Below are 16,701 nucleotides of genomic sequence, written 5' to 3' on the forward strand. Positions count from 1 at the left end.
CAGATGGAGAAATGACTGCTCTGGGTACTTGTCTTGACCTGATGAAAAATCCTGAAGATATGTCATCTCAGGGGGGTCAAAAATTAGGGTATGACAGAGATAAAAAATAATTAAAGATCGGAAAGAGTATAAACATTTTATTTTTTTTAAAAAAGAGTAAAATAAAGTAGTATTTGAACGGGAGTAAGATATTTTAACTTGACTTAGTGTTTTTTAAAAGATAAAAATCAAAAATTAAAGGGAACGTTTTATGTTTTAAAATTTAAAATACACAAGAAAAGTACTCTCAAAATGAGTAATCTAAATGAATGTTTGATGAGACAAAAAATAATATTGATATATAATATATACAATTTATTTTAAAATCTAATCGTTCATATTCATTCTCATATTCTCACATAAAAATGTCATTCTCATCTCATATGATATGTCATATATATATATATATATATATATATATATATATATATATATATATATATATATATATATATATATATATATATATATATATATATATATATATATATATATATATATATATATATAGACATATATATATATATATATACATATATATATATATATACAGATTCCTCCTTCGAATGCGCCGAATCAACTCTCTAGCTTCCTTCAAATCTTCCAATGGAGAAGTCTCGATGGTTTTAATTATTGAATCATACAACTTCTTTTTTTAAAAGCGCGTGCATGCAATTATGATTCAGCAAACTGATGTAAAAATGATTATGATGCATCTATATTTAAAAGAAGCGCATGCATGCACACAAGTAAATTTGTGGATTGTAACATCTAGAAAATTACAAAGGAAAACACAAGCAAAATTAGAAATATGCAAATGAAAAAACATTAAAAGTATTTGAGACATAACAATACTAATAGTCCTTCGCACGATATCAAATATCATCATTCAAAACCCGCGTGGTCTCCATTAACCTGTAAGGATACTATACTTTAAGAGACGCATATATAATCAAAACTATGTATATTATATAAACTTTAAATTTATTATGAAATGAAAATTCTAGTAACACACGCTCGATGTCAAACTGGATGTTATGACATCCATAATTACGCAGCACATACAATAATAACAAACAACAGAAAACAGTAAAAAACACACAGAATTGTTTACCCAGTTCGGTTCAAACAACCTACTCTGGGGGCTACCAAGCTAGGGATGAAGTCCACTATTAGCAGTATCAATTCAGAACTAAACTCCTCACTTAATCACTACCCAATGACCTAGGTTCTACCTAGATATGGAATATCTCCATTCCCCTCCCCCTCAATCACAACAGTTATAACACATACACAGTAAACAATTACAGATAGAAGACACACTTCAAAAACACACCTTGATCTGCTTAAAAGCTTCAATCAAGAGACACACACTCGTGCTTAAAAGCTTAGAGTGACACAACTAAAACACAAACTAATTCCAACGCAATCATCAAAGATAATAGCGTGGATCACAAGAGACAGTTACAGAACAACCGTTCTCCACAATTACAATCTTCTGTCTGCGTTCCAAATTAGGATTACAGGTCTTTTTATAAGCAGTTTTGGGCCTTGGGATTTTTTAGAAACACATTAGGGTTAACACAGTTAACCTAATTCACACGCCAACTGTCTGTTACACAATGTGCTGTCAAAAGGATCTTCTGGACGAAATATGCAGCACTCAATAAAAAGTTTCTTAAACTGATAAAAAGGATAAATTAGGAAACACAATTAACAAATAATAACAGCTCCTGCTGTCACACATGGATGTCATGACATCGATCATGACATTCATTACAAAACCTGTATTAGCTCCACACATATATGCAACCTGCATAAACACAATCAACCAGGTATGTTTTACCAATAATGCATCCAACATGCAAAACACCTTCATGAAAAACTATCCAAACACTACTGAGAAAAAGTTGTTTTAAAGAAATTCATGCAACCTCTAAAACTCAAAGTTGCATCCAAGACCACAAGCTCGACAATCACGGGCAATATAATCAAATCTGCATGCAAATCAACAGTTTCCACAAAGAATTGCAATTTAGCATAACTCATATGAACAGACATATGAAGAATACATAAAAGAGAGAATATAAAAAAAATTGTAAGCCAGATTCAACAGAGCTTACTTACTTGTCAACATCAATTCCATTTCTTCCATTTGCAACAATATCATACATGAAACTTTTATCACTTGAGCTCTTAATAACCAACAAAAAGAAAACAAATAAATCAAAAAGAGAGAAAAAATATATGTTAGAAATATATAGCAACAAAAAAAACCAAACTTATCAAATATGTCTAGAGATAGACAAATTAAATTTAAGAATAAAAATAAAAAGTCTTACCCTAGGAAGAGAAAATTTGGAGCTCGCCAATATTAGGATGAAGGTGCAAACATATTCCTACATTTTGTTTCATTAAGTAATGTAGCATACAATTATGCAGAATAAGTGAATAAATACATTCATATTTGAACAGATTATATCCATACTAACATAGGGAATGTATATGGGAAAACTGCTTCTTTCTAGACAACATTCTATAGAACAGAGAATTGTCGTGGCTGTAAGCATGATTTATCGTTTATAATCAAATTTTACGTATCTTTAAAATAATGTCCAATACTTTTAAACTTTCAGAAGAATGGTATCTCAAGGTCTAGTTTTACCAAAACCTCAGTCTCTCATGTTGACAACTTAATTAACTAATTAACCTAAGATAGCATGGTTATGATGCTTAAGAATTAATATTCAGAAACTCAATAAACTTGACATAAAATAGGTAAAAATAAATTGCAAATAGTAACATTACCTTGACTCTTTTTAACATCTGAGATTCAATATCAATATGGTGTTCCTCAACTTTATAATCAACCATTTTTACTGACATTTGTTTATGCGACCTACGAAGTACAAAATATGACATATTGTATATGTATAATGATCACAAAATTGTATAAATAACCATATATAACATAATAGCCTTTCTTCTGTAGGTAGAAACACCGGAAAAACTTCTTGCTACAACAATAGAGGGAAAATATAAAGAAAAATGAAATGAATTAAAATGAAAAGAGTACCAATGACAACCACTGTTAACTCGAGGAAGAAACTCCCGCTCAAACAAGTGACTGAATGGTCTGTGTCCTACATCATGCAATAGTCCTAAGAAGAATGATGACAATCTCATAAATAATTTTAAAAAATGTAAATAAAATCATAAGTAGTTATTGAGAAAAAAAACATACCAGCAAGTTTTACTGTTTGAATATCAAATTTATCAATACCAAGCTCCATGCTCTGCAAAATCACAAGCATGTGTAAGATGCTTTAATTTAAAAGACTTTATTGTACCTTAAAAGGGTAAAAGAAATATACTTGATAACTATTAAGCTTTTTAATAGTTTGACCAGCAATCCAATACACTCCAAGAGAATGCTCAAATCTGGAATGGACAGCACCTCGATAAACCAAGTGTGTGAAACCTGAAAATTCAAAAAATCCAATATTAAGAATTGCATACATTCAAGGTAACTAAATAGTCGTGGTTAATAGAGACCTTAACGCCACGTATCCACCGAAAACCTTAAGACAATGGAAGTATGAGTCACCTCTCTTATAAACCAACCATTTCCTTCATTGTGGGACTTTTAGCACTTTCACACTTGATCCCCAACAATCTCCCGTTTTGTTAGATTAAGTCTAAAAATGTTAAAGTCACACTTCGACAAAGAATGGAGGAAACGCTGAGTTTATAAGAGAGGTGACTCATACCTAATTTCAGCCATGTGGGGTGGATATATGGCGTCAAGTTCTCTTGGAACTCATCGTTTTGCCCTTTATATGTAACAACCTAATTTTTGCCATTACTGCAGAAACAACTTATATCTCAATTTTGGCCCATTATATGTAATAACCTAATTTCAGCCATGACAGCAGAAACAAGAAAATTATACCCTGTACCCCAACAATTATCCCTATACCCCAACAATTTTAAAAATAATCCAATTTTGTCCTTTTCTATTTTTTATTTTTATTTTTAATTTTTTTACTTTTACTGTTTGTACGGTCATTGGCGAAAGTTTGGAAGTGATACGTAAGCTAACCGGATAACCCAGTATGCAGAGTTCCGGTCAGTAACATAATAAACCGGATAACACAACTTCATGAGTTCCGGTCTTAACTTTACCAACCGGATAACCCGTTGTGGTGATTTCCGATTTTTCACATTAGCAACCGGATAACCCCTCTATGGGTATTTCGGTTCACTTTTTTTTACAAATTATTTATTAAGTTTATTTAATTTTAATTGCCAGGTGTGGATCCTCCTTTGATGAAATGGACGTAAATCAGACATGCGTGGATACAACCGATGCTTTTGTAACTGGTCAAAAATTTGCTACAAGAGAAGAGGCGATAAGTTGGATTAGGGAGGTTGGAATCAAGAATAAAGTGACAATTATAATAACTCATTCAGATACCAAAACAGGCAAGAGATGAAGAAGTGACAAATTAATATATGGTTGTGATAAAGGTGGAAAATACAAAAAAACAGATAGTGAAACCCAAAGTGCTAGTAAGAGATGTGGTTGTCCTTTCAAAATTAGGTCAACACCATTGAAAGATGCTTCTGGATGGAAGATCGATGTAAAATGCGGAGTACACAACCACGGTTTACCTGATAGATTTGAAGGTCATGCTTTCATAAGTCGACTAAATACAAATGATAAGCAACATATTGTTTATTTGACAAAACGCCATGTTCCACCAATACACACATTATTGTCATTGCAAGAGCGTGACCCGGAGAATGTCACTCAGATCATGCAAATATACAAACATAAGAGTAAGATAAAAAGAGACATAAGGGGTCCCAGAACAGAAATGCAACAATTGCTCAAGTTGGTTGAAGAATCAGGTTATGTTTACTGGAGCAGGAAAAAGGATGAGTCAGAAGTTGTGAGAGATATTTTCTAGGCTCATCCAGAATCAGTGAAGCTGTTGAATATGTTTCCTATTGTATTGATTATGGACTGCACATACAAGACAAACAAGTACAGGCAACTGTTGTTTGAAATAGTTGGTATGACATCAACTATATTAACATTTGTTGTTGCATTTGCCTATATGGAATCTGAGCAGACAGAGACTTTTTGTTGGGTATTGGATAAGTTGAAACAGTTGTTTATTAAGCAGGATTTTTGTCCTCAAGTAATCTTGACTGATAGAGATCTTGCTTTAATGAAAGCCATTGAAACAGTATTTCCAAAGACAACTAATTTGCCTTGCCGATTTCACATTAACAAAAATGTGAAATCAAAGTGTAAGGAGTATGTTGTGGATAATATGCGAGAAATTGTGGAGAAAATGTGGTATAAACTTATAAGGGCTAGTGTTGAGATGGAGTACCATCAAAGACTGAAACAACTTAAGGATGCATGTGTTGACTCCAAAGATTTTATTAATTATGTGATTGACACGTGGTTGACACCGCATAGACATCGATTTGTCGAAGCATGGATTAATCAAGTGTTACATTTGGGCAACACCACAACTAATAGGTATGTTTATGTAATTTTATCGACATTATTTCTTTATCTTAATATTACAGATAATTGGATGTTTTGTTTTATTTAAAGGGTGGAGTCTGCGCATTGGAAACTTAAGCAAATGTTAGAGAATAGCTTAGGTGATTTATGCAAATGTTGGGAGGCTGTGAATGACAATATCAAGATACAAGTGGGCAACATTAGAGCTTCATTTCAGAAGAGTTTTTATGAAGTTGAGCATGCACACACTAGTCCTTTTTATTCAAATTTACGTTACCTGAAATGGTCTATGTAATAGCTAATCGGTTTAACGTTGTTCTCGTGTCATTATGTTACCCTAGTTTGAGTTACTTTCCTATGATGAGTGCACATTCACCTAATGCATCTATTTACTGCATTGTGTCACACCCCAAATTTTACCCGATCATATCTACGCCGGTCTAAAATTTATGCATTAAGAATATACCAAAATAGGAGCCATGGGGTTTAACACTTCTATTGTTAAACCCAATCTCTTATAAAAACCATTTTAATTAGAAATTGGGGTATGGTTAGTATCAATTTGGACCCTATCGAGGCTTAGCCCATTTTGAAATTATTTCTACTCTTTGCAAAAAAAGAAAATGGGGTGTGTTTGAGCCCAATTGAGAGGTAAGCCCATTTAAAAAAAAAAGCTTTGTTTTATATTTACGTTTCTTTAAATCTTGCATATATATATATATATATATATATATATATATATATATATATATATATATATATATATATATATATATATATATATATATATATATATATATATATATATATATATATATATATATATATAGAAGAGGGATCAAATTACACCCGAAGAGTTACACCACGAGTTACACTCGTTCAATAACTACATCTCGAAATAATATTTTTTAAATTCAACCGTTGGATTGAAACATAATATCATATAGATCATTCCTATAAAGTTTGAGCTTAATCTATAATGATTTACTATATCATCAAGATATCCAAAGATTAACGTCAAAATGAGCTTTCATATAACGTTAATTTTGATGTTATTCAATGACATAGTAAATCATTATAGATTAAGCTCAAACTTTATAGGAATGATCTATATGATATTATGTTTCAATCCAACGGTTGAATTTAAAAAATATTATTTCGAGATGTAGTTATTGAACGAGTGTAACTCGTGGTGTAACTCTTCGGGTGTAATTTGATCCCTCCTCATATATATATATATATATATATATATATATATATATATATATATATATATATATATATATATATATATATATATATATATATATATATATATATATATATAATTCATTAACCCTATTTATATTAATAATTAATTATGTTGCAAAATACAGATTTTAATTATATTAGTTTTTAAAATAAAAAATGCTTAATTATTTATTCATTATGACACTAATGTTTGATTTAGTAATTTTGTTAAAGTGTAAAATTATTAAGATTATTAGTAACATAATTTGGGTATTATTATTATTTTAGTTAAATTAGTATAAATTAAATGAACTTAATTAAATGGAAAAGTTGACCGGAGTAAAAGGGTCAAACTAGGGTTCACGAGGAACCCTGTTCACCTCCTTCCTCACAGCGCCTCCACCATCTACCACCAACAACTAACCCTAATTCCAAATCCAAAGCCCAGTCACAAGATTGAATCAAAACGAATCAAAACATAAACTAAATAAAATCAGATCTTCACAAAAACTTATTTCTTTATTGAATCAAACACGATCAATTACAACAAATCAAACAACAAAAATGAATCGAATCTTTATGAATCAAACTTAAAAATAAAATCTAATCTAAAACTACCTAAACTAACCTAAACCTAACATTATAAAAGAAAACCCTAAGCCAAAAAGAAAGAGGACAAAAAAATATGAAGAGGAATCCTAATGTAACAGGGAGACATAGTCGGAGAAAGCCTTCAATCTTCCTCGCGTCCTCATCGCACCTGCAAAACAAAAAGGAAGAAGGAGGGAGAGATTAGTGAAAAGGGGCTTACACGTTCCTGAAATTAAGACAAAAGGTTACAAATAGATCCACGTAGCTTAATTTTCTTGATTTGCATGCTTGATTTGTTGTTTATTATGTGAATCTGGGTTTTAATTGAGGGTTAGGGTTCGTCGTTGGGGTTAGGGTTCATATGTTGTTAGGTTTAGGGTTCATAGGGTTAGGGTTTGGAGGTAGGTTAAAGATGAAGATCAAGAGGATCTTAATCTGGTTTTGGTGTTTTTTTTTGGAAATCTGGGTTGGGGTTTGAAGATTTCGGTTGAAGCTCAACCGAAAAATGGGTGTGGTGGTGGTTCGCAAGGCGATTTATGGTGGTTCGGGGGGTCGTTTCCTGGGCTTTTTTGGGTTTGTGTGAGAGGAGAGAGCAAGAGAGAGAGGGAGCAAAGAGTGAGAAGGAGAATAAGAAAAATAAAATGATATTTTAGAGGATGAGAGCTAATCCCCTCCCCAACGGTCAGATTGGTGCCATGTGGCTTCACGATAGCCACACGGTCTGCACATGGACTTTGATCCGGTGCACATCCCTTACCATGTTCCCTCTCCCAACAACACATGCAGACCCTTGGATACGAAACCAAAGATTACGATCACTGAACACACACCCAAGGCCATACGCATGCACCACACTGAATCGCAACGGACCCAAAACCTAACTGGGCCTAGCCCAATGCTTTTAGCTCCCCCCTGAATTACTCATTAACTAAAAAATACACCCTCCTGCGAAAATAAAAAAATAGAATTTAATTTATTTGTTAATATTAATTGGTTTGGTTTAATTGGTTTATTTATATAACTTTCATTCGACTCGATTATATTTAATAATCGCGTTGGTGAAAAAGCTTATTTTGTAAAAAATATAATGATAAGATTAATTTTTAATTAATTATTTTAGGGGTTTATTCGTTAATCGTTTTAATCAAATTAATCGATTATGATGATTAGCGACAAAATTAATTTTGTTAAGCTAAGTGAGGTTTATAAATCAGGATCCAATTTATTAATCGTTTTGTTCGAACTAAATGATCGCGATGGTTAATAATAAAATTAATCAACTTACACAATTAAATAAATTCATACAAATCAAAATCAGTTTGTTGTTTGTTTTAACCAAATCAATTGGTTATGATGAATGGCAATAAAATTAACCTTATTTTAATTTGTTATTTATGTTGATCGAAGCTATTGATCAACGCGATTAACAATACTAAGGTTTAAAATATTAATCAGGGTTGTACGCCACATCAAAATACATCTTTTTCACAAACTACGAATTTCAAAATTGCGGCAATTACCAAACTGCGTACGGTAATTCAAAATACCTTTAATACATTCATACTAAACTCTAAGGCGTACAACCCTAAGCCTGAACTACATAGACTCTAATCCTCCATAAGGAGGTACGTAGGCACTTGGCAACAAGGCGAGTCCCCTTCCCCAAAACTCCGATTAGGTTCGAATCTTACCGTTCACCCTTGAAAGCATAAACCTTTCCTTAACATTTTTAAGCCACAAACATTACCCTAGACAAAACCTTAGGAAAGGGTTAAGGGTGCCTAACACCTTCCCTTGAACTGAATATAATAACTTACCCAGATTTCTTAACTTCGTAGGGTGTCCTATTCGCCCTGGTAGAATAGGTGGCGACTCTAAAATTCTAATTTTTTAGGGCAGGTTGCTACAGCTGGCGACTCTGCTGGGGATACACAATTGGTGAATTATTATGCTCCTAGGGTTGGTTTTTTAAGGTTTAGGGTACAGGGTCAATTATTAGGGTTTGGCTAAAATTTCAGGGTTAGGATTTTGGGGTTAGGGTTTAGATTTTTTAAATATTTAATTTAATTTTCTTTTATTTATTTAGTTATTTACAGTCTTTTATTTATAGCAATTTAAATAAATATATGCTTAATTGAATATCTGTTTTTTTACTGCATTTTTGGGATAATTATAAATTGTTGTTAAAACATAAGCGTGGGGATTATCTTTAAGACCAGAGGAGACTTGCATCGCCTACGAGTCTTAATGATATTTCCATTCAGAGCGGGTTAAATATTTGGAAATATCCAAAACGAGGCTTGACTTTGTTGAGGGCAGGACTGGGTATTTGGCTGATCTCTCTAAGAACCTACCCCTAAAACTCGAACCTCATGGGCATATGAGTTGTTCTAAAATCCAAAGAGACAAAAAGTCTCGGAGGCTACGAACGGCCCCATGAGATCCTTTTTAGAACATACCTATGGGAAGGGTAGGCTCCCTAAGCCGTTACGTCGAACCTATGAACTTAGGGCTTATGTGCTTATGTGTTTAATTATATGTTTTTTTATTTATTTTTATCATATAATTGTTTGCATTCATCATGCATCATATGCATTTCTGCATCATGTCTTATCCACAGGAATAAAATAAAAAAATAAATGAGAAATATATTCTTTTGGTGAATGTTCAGGAAAATGAGTACTAAGAAGTCCATCATCCGCTTTACTATCTCAACCCCAGACATCAAGAGGCTGAAAATAATCAAGGAGAAAATGCCGTCAAGTGCTTTGGATAGGTTTGTGGTTCGTTGTAGGGATATTCTGGATCTGCTAAGGGTAAAGGTTCAAGAAGAAGCCATCACCGCTTTGGTTCAGTTCTATGATCTGCCGCTCAGGTGTTTTACTTTTCAGGATTTTCAGTTGGCTCCAACCTTGAAAGAGATGGATGCTATGCTAGGATTTTCAAGGACTAAAAAGGAATTTTACACAGGAATTGGGAAAGATGTTGAGATTTCTGACTTGGCCAAAGCCTTAGGAGTGCTCGCTTCGGATTTGGAATCTAATTACAAGACTGATGGGGATGTACATGGGATCAAGAGATCCGACTTAGAATCTCAAGCTATGTGTTATGCTCAAAAGAAACAATGGGACATTTGCGGACATTTTTTGGCTCTTTTAATTTTTTGTGTTGTTTTATTACCTAAAAACGTTGATTATGTTGATCCCGCTGCGATTCATGTTTTTACATCCTTTAGGATTTTTGATAAGGATCCAACCCCCACCATTCTCGCTAACATTTACTATACCATCCATGCTCGGTGTGAAAGGAAAAAGGGGATGCTATTTTGTTGCATTCATTTATTGTACTCTTGGTTGACTTCTCACCTTTACAAAGCTAGTTATTTGATCAAAGATTTTACTAGACATGAGTGGTCTCAAAAGCTAAGGGCTCTCAAAGCAGATTCCATCTTCTGGTATGCAAGGAAGTTAACCTCCGAAAGGATCATTTACAAGTGTGGAGAATTTAACAATGTGCCTCTAATGGGAACTTTAGGTTGTATTAATTATAACCCCGTGTTAGCATTGCACCAATTGGGCCATTCTATGGATGATGAACCTTCCACACAATATGTGGAGGAATTGATTTTGCATGACAACGGAAAAGGTGATCCTAGAACATTAAAGAAAGTAATCGAAGATTGGAAACATGTTCAAACAAATAACTTTGGGCCGAAGAATGTCATAGCTAAGGAGCCTTACACTAAATGGGTTCAAGAAAGGGTCGGAAAGATTTTACTTCAATTCATTGTGGATCCAGCATACAAGCCTGATTCTCCTAATCCTGTTCCTCTATCCATCGAAGAGATAGAAGGGATCAGGGCTGCCCTAGAGGCGTCCCGAAAGGAAAAAGAAAAATTAGAGCTTCACGTACATCAACTGACCAACAAAAAGAGTCAATTGCGCTTCGACCTTAAAGAGAAGAGCCAATAGCTTCAAACTATTAAGGAAGAGAATGAAAGAGAAAAAGGTAAAAGGAAGCATGCAACAGAAGGTGTCCTAAGTGCTAACTTCAATTTAATTGCAAAGTGGAGAAGGTATTACGAAAAAGCTTCCCGTGACAAAAAGGAGTCTGAGGAAAATTTAGAAGTTGTAGTCTTTGAATTGACTGATAGGACCAAAGATCAAGAGGTGCAAATAAGGTATCTCAAGTATGACCTTCACGAAGCCCGCAATTCTGGACAAGAAGAGCGCTTAAGGAGATTAACCACGGAAGAAGCACTTGTACAACGCACCGATGAGCACAAAAGGGCACTTCTAGGCTTGGCCGCACTTAGGGAAGTATTTGTAAAGCACATAGAGCTATTTGAAGAAGCAAGGGATGAAAAGGAGTATTGGAAAAGGCAATATACAATTGTTTCTACGGCAAGTGAGCATGTGTGTATGGTTTCTAAGCTTCTCAAGGACCATGAAAAATGTTGTGAAAATTATGACAAGCTAGTCTTCTTATGTAATGACTTAATCCAAGATATTCCGAAGAATTTGGAAAGAGCGGAATCTTCTCCCGTCATTCTTCCCGAGGTAGTGAAGGAATTCATGGAACTTTGTAGGAGTATGGTGGACAAGTTCAAAGCGGATATCCAAAGGCGTTCTTAGACATTTACTATTTCCTTGTTGCATTTATTTTTTTGGTATTTAATTTTCAGTTTCTATTTCCATTTGTAATTCAACAATGAATTTGTAATTCCTTTTCAAGTTTCTTCTATTAATAAAGTGTGTTTACTTTCGCATTTTTCATTGTTCCTACAATATTCACCAAAAATATTATTTAAATAAAAACTTTTTAAATAATAATAATAAATATGGATAAGACATGAACATAACCATAACATTCATGACATGCATATCATTTCAAATTATTTTCAAAAACATTAAGAGGAGGAAAATTGTCTTTATCTCTAGTCACGTCATTGGAGGAGATAACCAAGCAACCATACAGCCGTACCAAATTAGGTCTCAAAGGAAGAAAGCAATGGAACAACTAGAGCAAAATCAAGCCGCCCTTCACGAATAAGTGACTCAACTGAAGGGTACTGTGGAGGAAATTAAGGGAGGGATGACCCAAATGCTGAGTTTCATGAAGGATCTCATGGATAAACAGGAAAAGGCTAAGGAAACTCAGGATCAGTCTGAGGACATACCAGATGATGGCAACCCGCTGTTAAGAAACATTCCAAGTAGTGATCCTTATAGAATGAATGCCCGCTCTTCTAAGTGAGTCATCAGATCCCATGAGGAAGGAGAGACTTCTCAGGAAGGATTCATCCCTACTACATAGAAGGAAGGGGTATCCCGCACAATTCGCATCCCTGTCAACATCCCTCCTAAGGAGGACGACTACTTGGATCTACAATATGGTGATATGGATAATACGAACCAGGTACCTCAACACAAGCAAACTTCCCCTAACTCTGGAGAAGATTCCAAGGATAGCGGACAAATTAAGGCACTAGAGGAAAGGCTAAAGGCGGTAGAAGGGTACAATGTCTTCGATGTGGATACCTTCGAAATGAGCTTAGTCCAAGATTTGACTATCCCGCACAAATTCAGGGTTCCCAACTTTGAGAAATACAAAGGACTCATATGCCCAAGGAACCACTTGCGCATGTATGTACGAAAAATGGCTACCTATGCCCACGATCAAAAGTTGATGATACACTTCTTCTAAGATAGCTTAAGCGGGGCGTCTGTTGATTGGTATATGCAGTTGGAGAAATCCTATATCCGAAGCTGGAATGACCTTGCTAACACATTCCTAAAGCAATATAAATACAACTTGGATATGGCACCCAACCGGATGCAACTACAAAATCTGTCATAGAAAAAGGATGAGGCATTCAAGGAGTATGCCCAAAGATGGCGGGAAATGGCTTCTCGAGTCCAACCCCCCTTGATGAAAAAATAACTGGTAGACATGTTTATAGGCACCTTGCAAGGACCATACTACGATAAAATGGTCGGAAACGTATCATCAGGATTCTCAGATTTGGTGGTTATTGGTGAAAGGATTGAAAATGGGATTAAGAACGGAAAGATACAAGGGGCATCCTCAGGTTCTTATCACTCAAAAAGGCCCACCCCAACCTTCGCAAAAAAGAAGGAAGGGGAGACCAATGCAGTAGTGCATTAAGAACCTAGACCTCCTATGTCATTTCCACAACAGCAGAACAGGTTTCAGGGCCCTCAAAGGAAGTTTGATCCTTTGCCTACGTCCAAGAGAGAAATACTAAGATACTTGATAAGTGAGTCATTAGTAGAAATCAAACCATTAGCACCTCCTCCTCTAGGAAAGGTTATGCCCAAATACAATGCCAACGAAAGGTGCGAATAGCATGTAATTATCCCAGACACACATTGGAAAAATGTTGGGCCTTCAGACATAAGGTTCAGGATCTGATAAAGTCAGGAGCAATTGCCTTTGATAAACCCAACGTGAAGATGAACCCTATGCCCCACCGTGATGGGGCAGTCAATGCGATAGAGGTCGTTACCGAGCAAGAGTTGGTTCAACAAAGAAGTTCCCTCACAGATGCACTTAAGAGGTATCTACTTAAAAAGGGGTTCATCTTAGAACATAACGAAGCTTTCAAAGACACTCTACAAAGACTCATGGATCAAGGGTTGATTCAGCCGAAGGAACACTCTGAGGAGGAATATATAGCTATGGTGGATAGAAACGAGCCATTGATGATACCCAGCCAAGGGGCAAGGTAGCTATTAATCATCCCATGTTCTAGACCACCATTGCGGATACCCACACAAGAGCATACTAGGGTCATCCCGACTAACAAGAACAGAGCTCCATATCCTTTGGACAAAATGAAAACAGTACCCTGGGAATACTGCTGTGTCAAACATCTTGGGACCTGGAGGCATAACCTGTTGCGGTCGCATATTCAAAACTGCACAGGCACAACCAAAGCCTAATGGAAACTTGACACAAAATAATGATCAAGCTGCGGTGAGACCAAGTGTTGAAACAACTCCCAAGGATAAAGAGGCCAATGATAAGGATGCTGAGGAATTTTTGGCTTTACTCCAGAAAAGCGATTATAGGGTGGTAGACCACTTACAGCAGACACCATTCAAAATATCTCTCCTATCACTATTGGTGAACTCCGAGAAGCATCGAGACGCCTTGATGAAGATTCTGAATGCCGCCCACGTAACTAAAGACATCACTGTGAATCAATTCGATGGGATGGTAACTAATATCACCGCTGGGGCATGTCTAGGATTTAGTGATCATGAGTTACCTCCGTAAGGAAAAGCGCACAACAAAGTTTTGCACATCTCTATACAATGTGGAAAAGCTCGTCTATCTAGGGTTCTGATTGATACAGGTTCATCATTAAATGTAATGCCAAAGGAAACCCTCGAAAAGATATCCTTGGAAGGCCTTGTCAGACCTAGTTGTCTAGTGGTCAAAGCCTTCGCTGGATCATAAAGTCCAGTGTTTGGGGAAGTAGACCTACTGGTTGTAGTTGGTCCTCATACCTTCTGTATCAACTTCCAAGTAATAGAGATAGAACCAGCTTACACATGCCTACTAGGGCGTCCTTGGATACATGCAGTTCGGGCAATCACATCCACTCTCCATCAGAAGATAAAATTTGTGGATGGAAACTCCATAGTAACTGTCAATGGAGAAGAAGATATATTTTTCAGCAACATGGATTCATACAGATACATCGAGGTTGGAGAAGGGGAATTAGAAACTGTGTTCCAGGCGCTAGAGATTGCAACTGCAGTCACACTACCCGTGGAGAAAATACGAAGGGCGGTAACATCTTGGAGAGACCTACAAAACCTGAATGTGGCAGGCTGGGGCAAAGTGCCAGAAATCCTGGAGAAGAAGGACCGCTTAGGGTTAGGATATCAACCGTCGAAGATCACAAGCGCTGCGAAGGAGGAACAACGATTCCCCCCGATCATGCAGACTTTCGTGAGAGGCGGGTACGAACACGCAGCTATGATATCCAACAAGGGCTCTAAGGAGGGAACATCTAACTTCATCCGAAGTGTCAGATCAGGAGAGAAGCTTTAGAACTGGACAAGCCTGAAGATACCGGAGATAGTTTTCATTTCAAAGTAATTTGCTTTTGTGTTTTTCTTTCAATAAAGACAATAACGCTCATGGCTCGCCCGAAGCATAGAGTTGGTTTGTAAAGGCCCATTTACTTTCAATGTTAAGGTTTATTAATAAAATTGACGTTTGCATTTTGGTATTGAAAACATTGTCTCTTCTTGCATTTATTTCTTTTCAAAATGACAAATAAACTTTTCACAAAAGCACATCCATATCTGCATACTAAAAGCAAAATATAAACCACGTGCAGATCACCCTCTAACACTACCGATAATAATACTGCTGAAACTCAATACAAACTTGAGGCTCTTGCTAATCAGTCTGAGGAAGACGATGAATTTCCGGAAGAATTATCAAGGATAATAGACAGAGAATCCAAAAGCATGCTCCCTCCTCAGGAAGCCATTGACATCATAAACTTGGGTACGGACAAAGAACCGAGGGAAATAAAAATTGGGGCAACACTGAACAAGGATGTGAAAGCAACGCTAATCCAGCTACTTCACAAGTACGCGGAAATATTTGCTTGGTCATACCGTGACATGCAAGGATTGGATACAGATATCGTCGTGCATAGATTACTGCTCAAAGAATGGTGTGCACCTGTCAGACAAAAGCGTAGGAGAGTGTGTCCTGACATGGATAACAAGATCCGAGAAGAGGTACTCAAACAGCTCGACACAGGGTTTCTTTCCGTGGTTGAATATCCACCATGGATTGCTAACATAGTGCCAGTTCCTAAGAAAGACGGGAAAGTACGCATGTGTGTGGATTATAGGGATCTGAACAAAGCAAGCCCGAAAGACGACTTTCCACTCCCACGTATAGATGTGTTGGTGGATAATACAGCACAAACTTCGGTTTTCTCCTTCATGGATGGGTTCTCTGGGTATAATCAAATCAAAATGGCTCCCGAAGACATGGAGAAAACAACCTTCATGACATCTTGGGGCACCTTCTACTACAAGGTAATGCCTTTTGGACTACAAAACGCAGGGGCAACATATCAACGAGCCATGGTCACACTGTTCCATGACATGATCCACAAGGAGGTCGAAGTATATGTGGATGATATGATTGCTAAGTCTTGTACAAAAGAAGAGCATATTACACACCTGCAGAAATTGTTCGAACGCTTAAAGAAATTCAAGCTGAGGTTAAACCTGAAC

General features: G+C 35.9%; 1 protein-coding gene and 1 pseudogene across 1 annotated transcript; one reads left to right on the forward strand and one right to left on the reverse strand.

The window, feature by feature from the left end:
- Positions 1 to 893: 893 nt before the first annotated feature.
- On the reverse strand, positions 894 to 3,675 carry LOC131613819 (uncharacterized; annotated as a pseudogene).
- A 146-nt stretch (positions 3,676 to 3,821) lies between these two features.
- On the forward strand, positions 3,822 to 5,012 carry LOC131613820 (uncharacterized). The gene is made up of 3 exons (XM_058885459.1): positions 3,822 to 3,880; positions 4,352 to 4,524; positions 4,591 to 5,012. The coding sequence occupies exons 1-3, from the start codon at positions 3,822 to 3,824 to the stop codon at positions 5,010 to 5,012; spliced, it is 654 nt and encodes a 217-aa protein (XP_058741442.1).
- The last annotated feature ends 11,689 nt before the right edge of the window (positions 5,013 to 16,701 follow it).

Source organism: Vicia villosa, linkage group LG6 (genome assembly GCF_029867415.1).
Source record: "Vicia villosa cultivar HV-30 ecotype Madison, WI linkage group LG6, Vvil1.0, whole genome shotgun sequence".
In the NCBI taxonomy this organism is placed as follows: domain Eukaryota; kingdom Viridiplantae; phylum Streptophyta; class Magnoliopsida; order Fabales; family Fabaceae; genus Vicia; species Vicia villosa.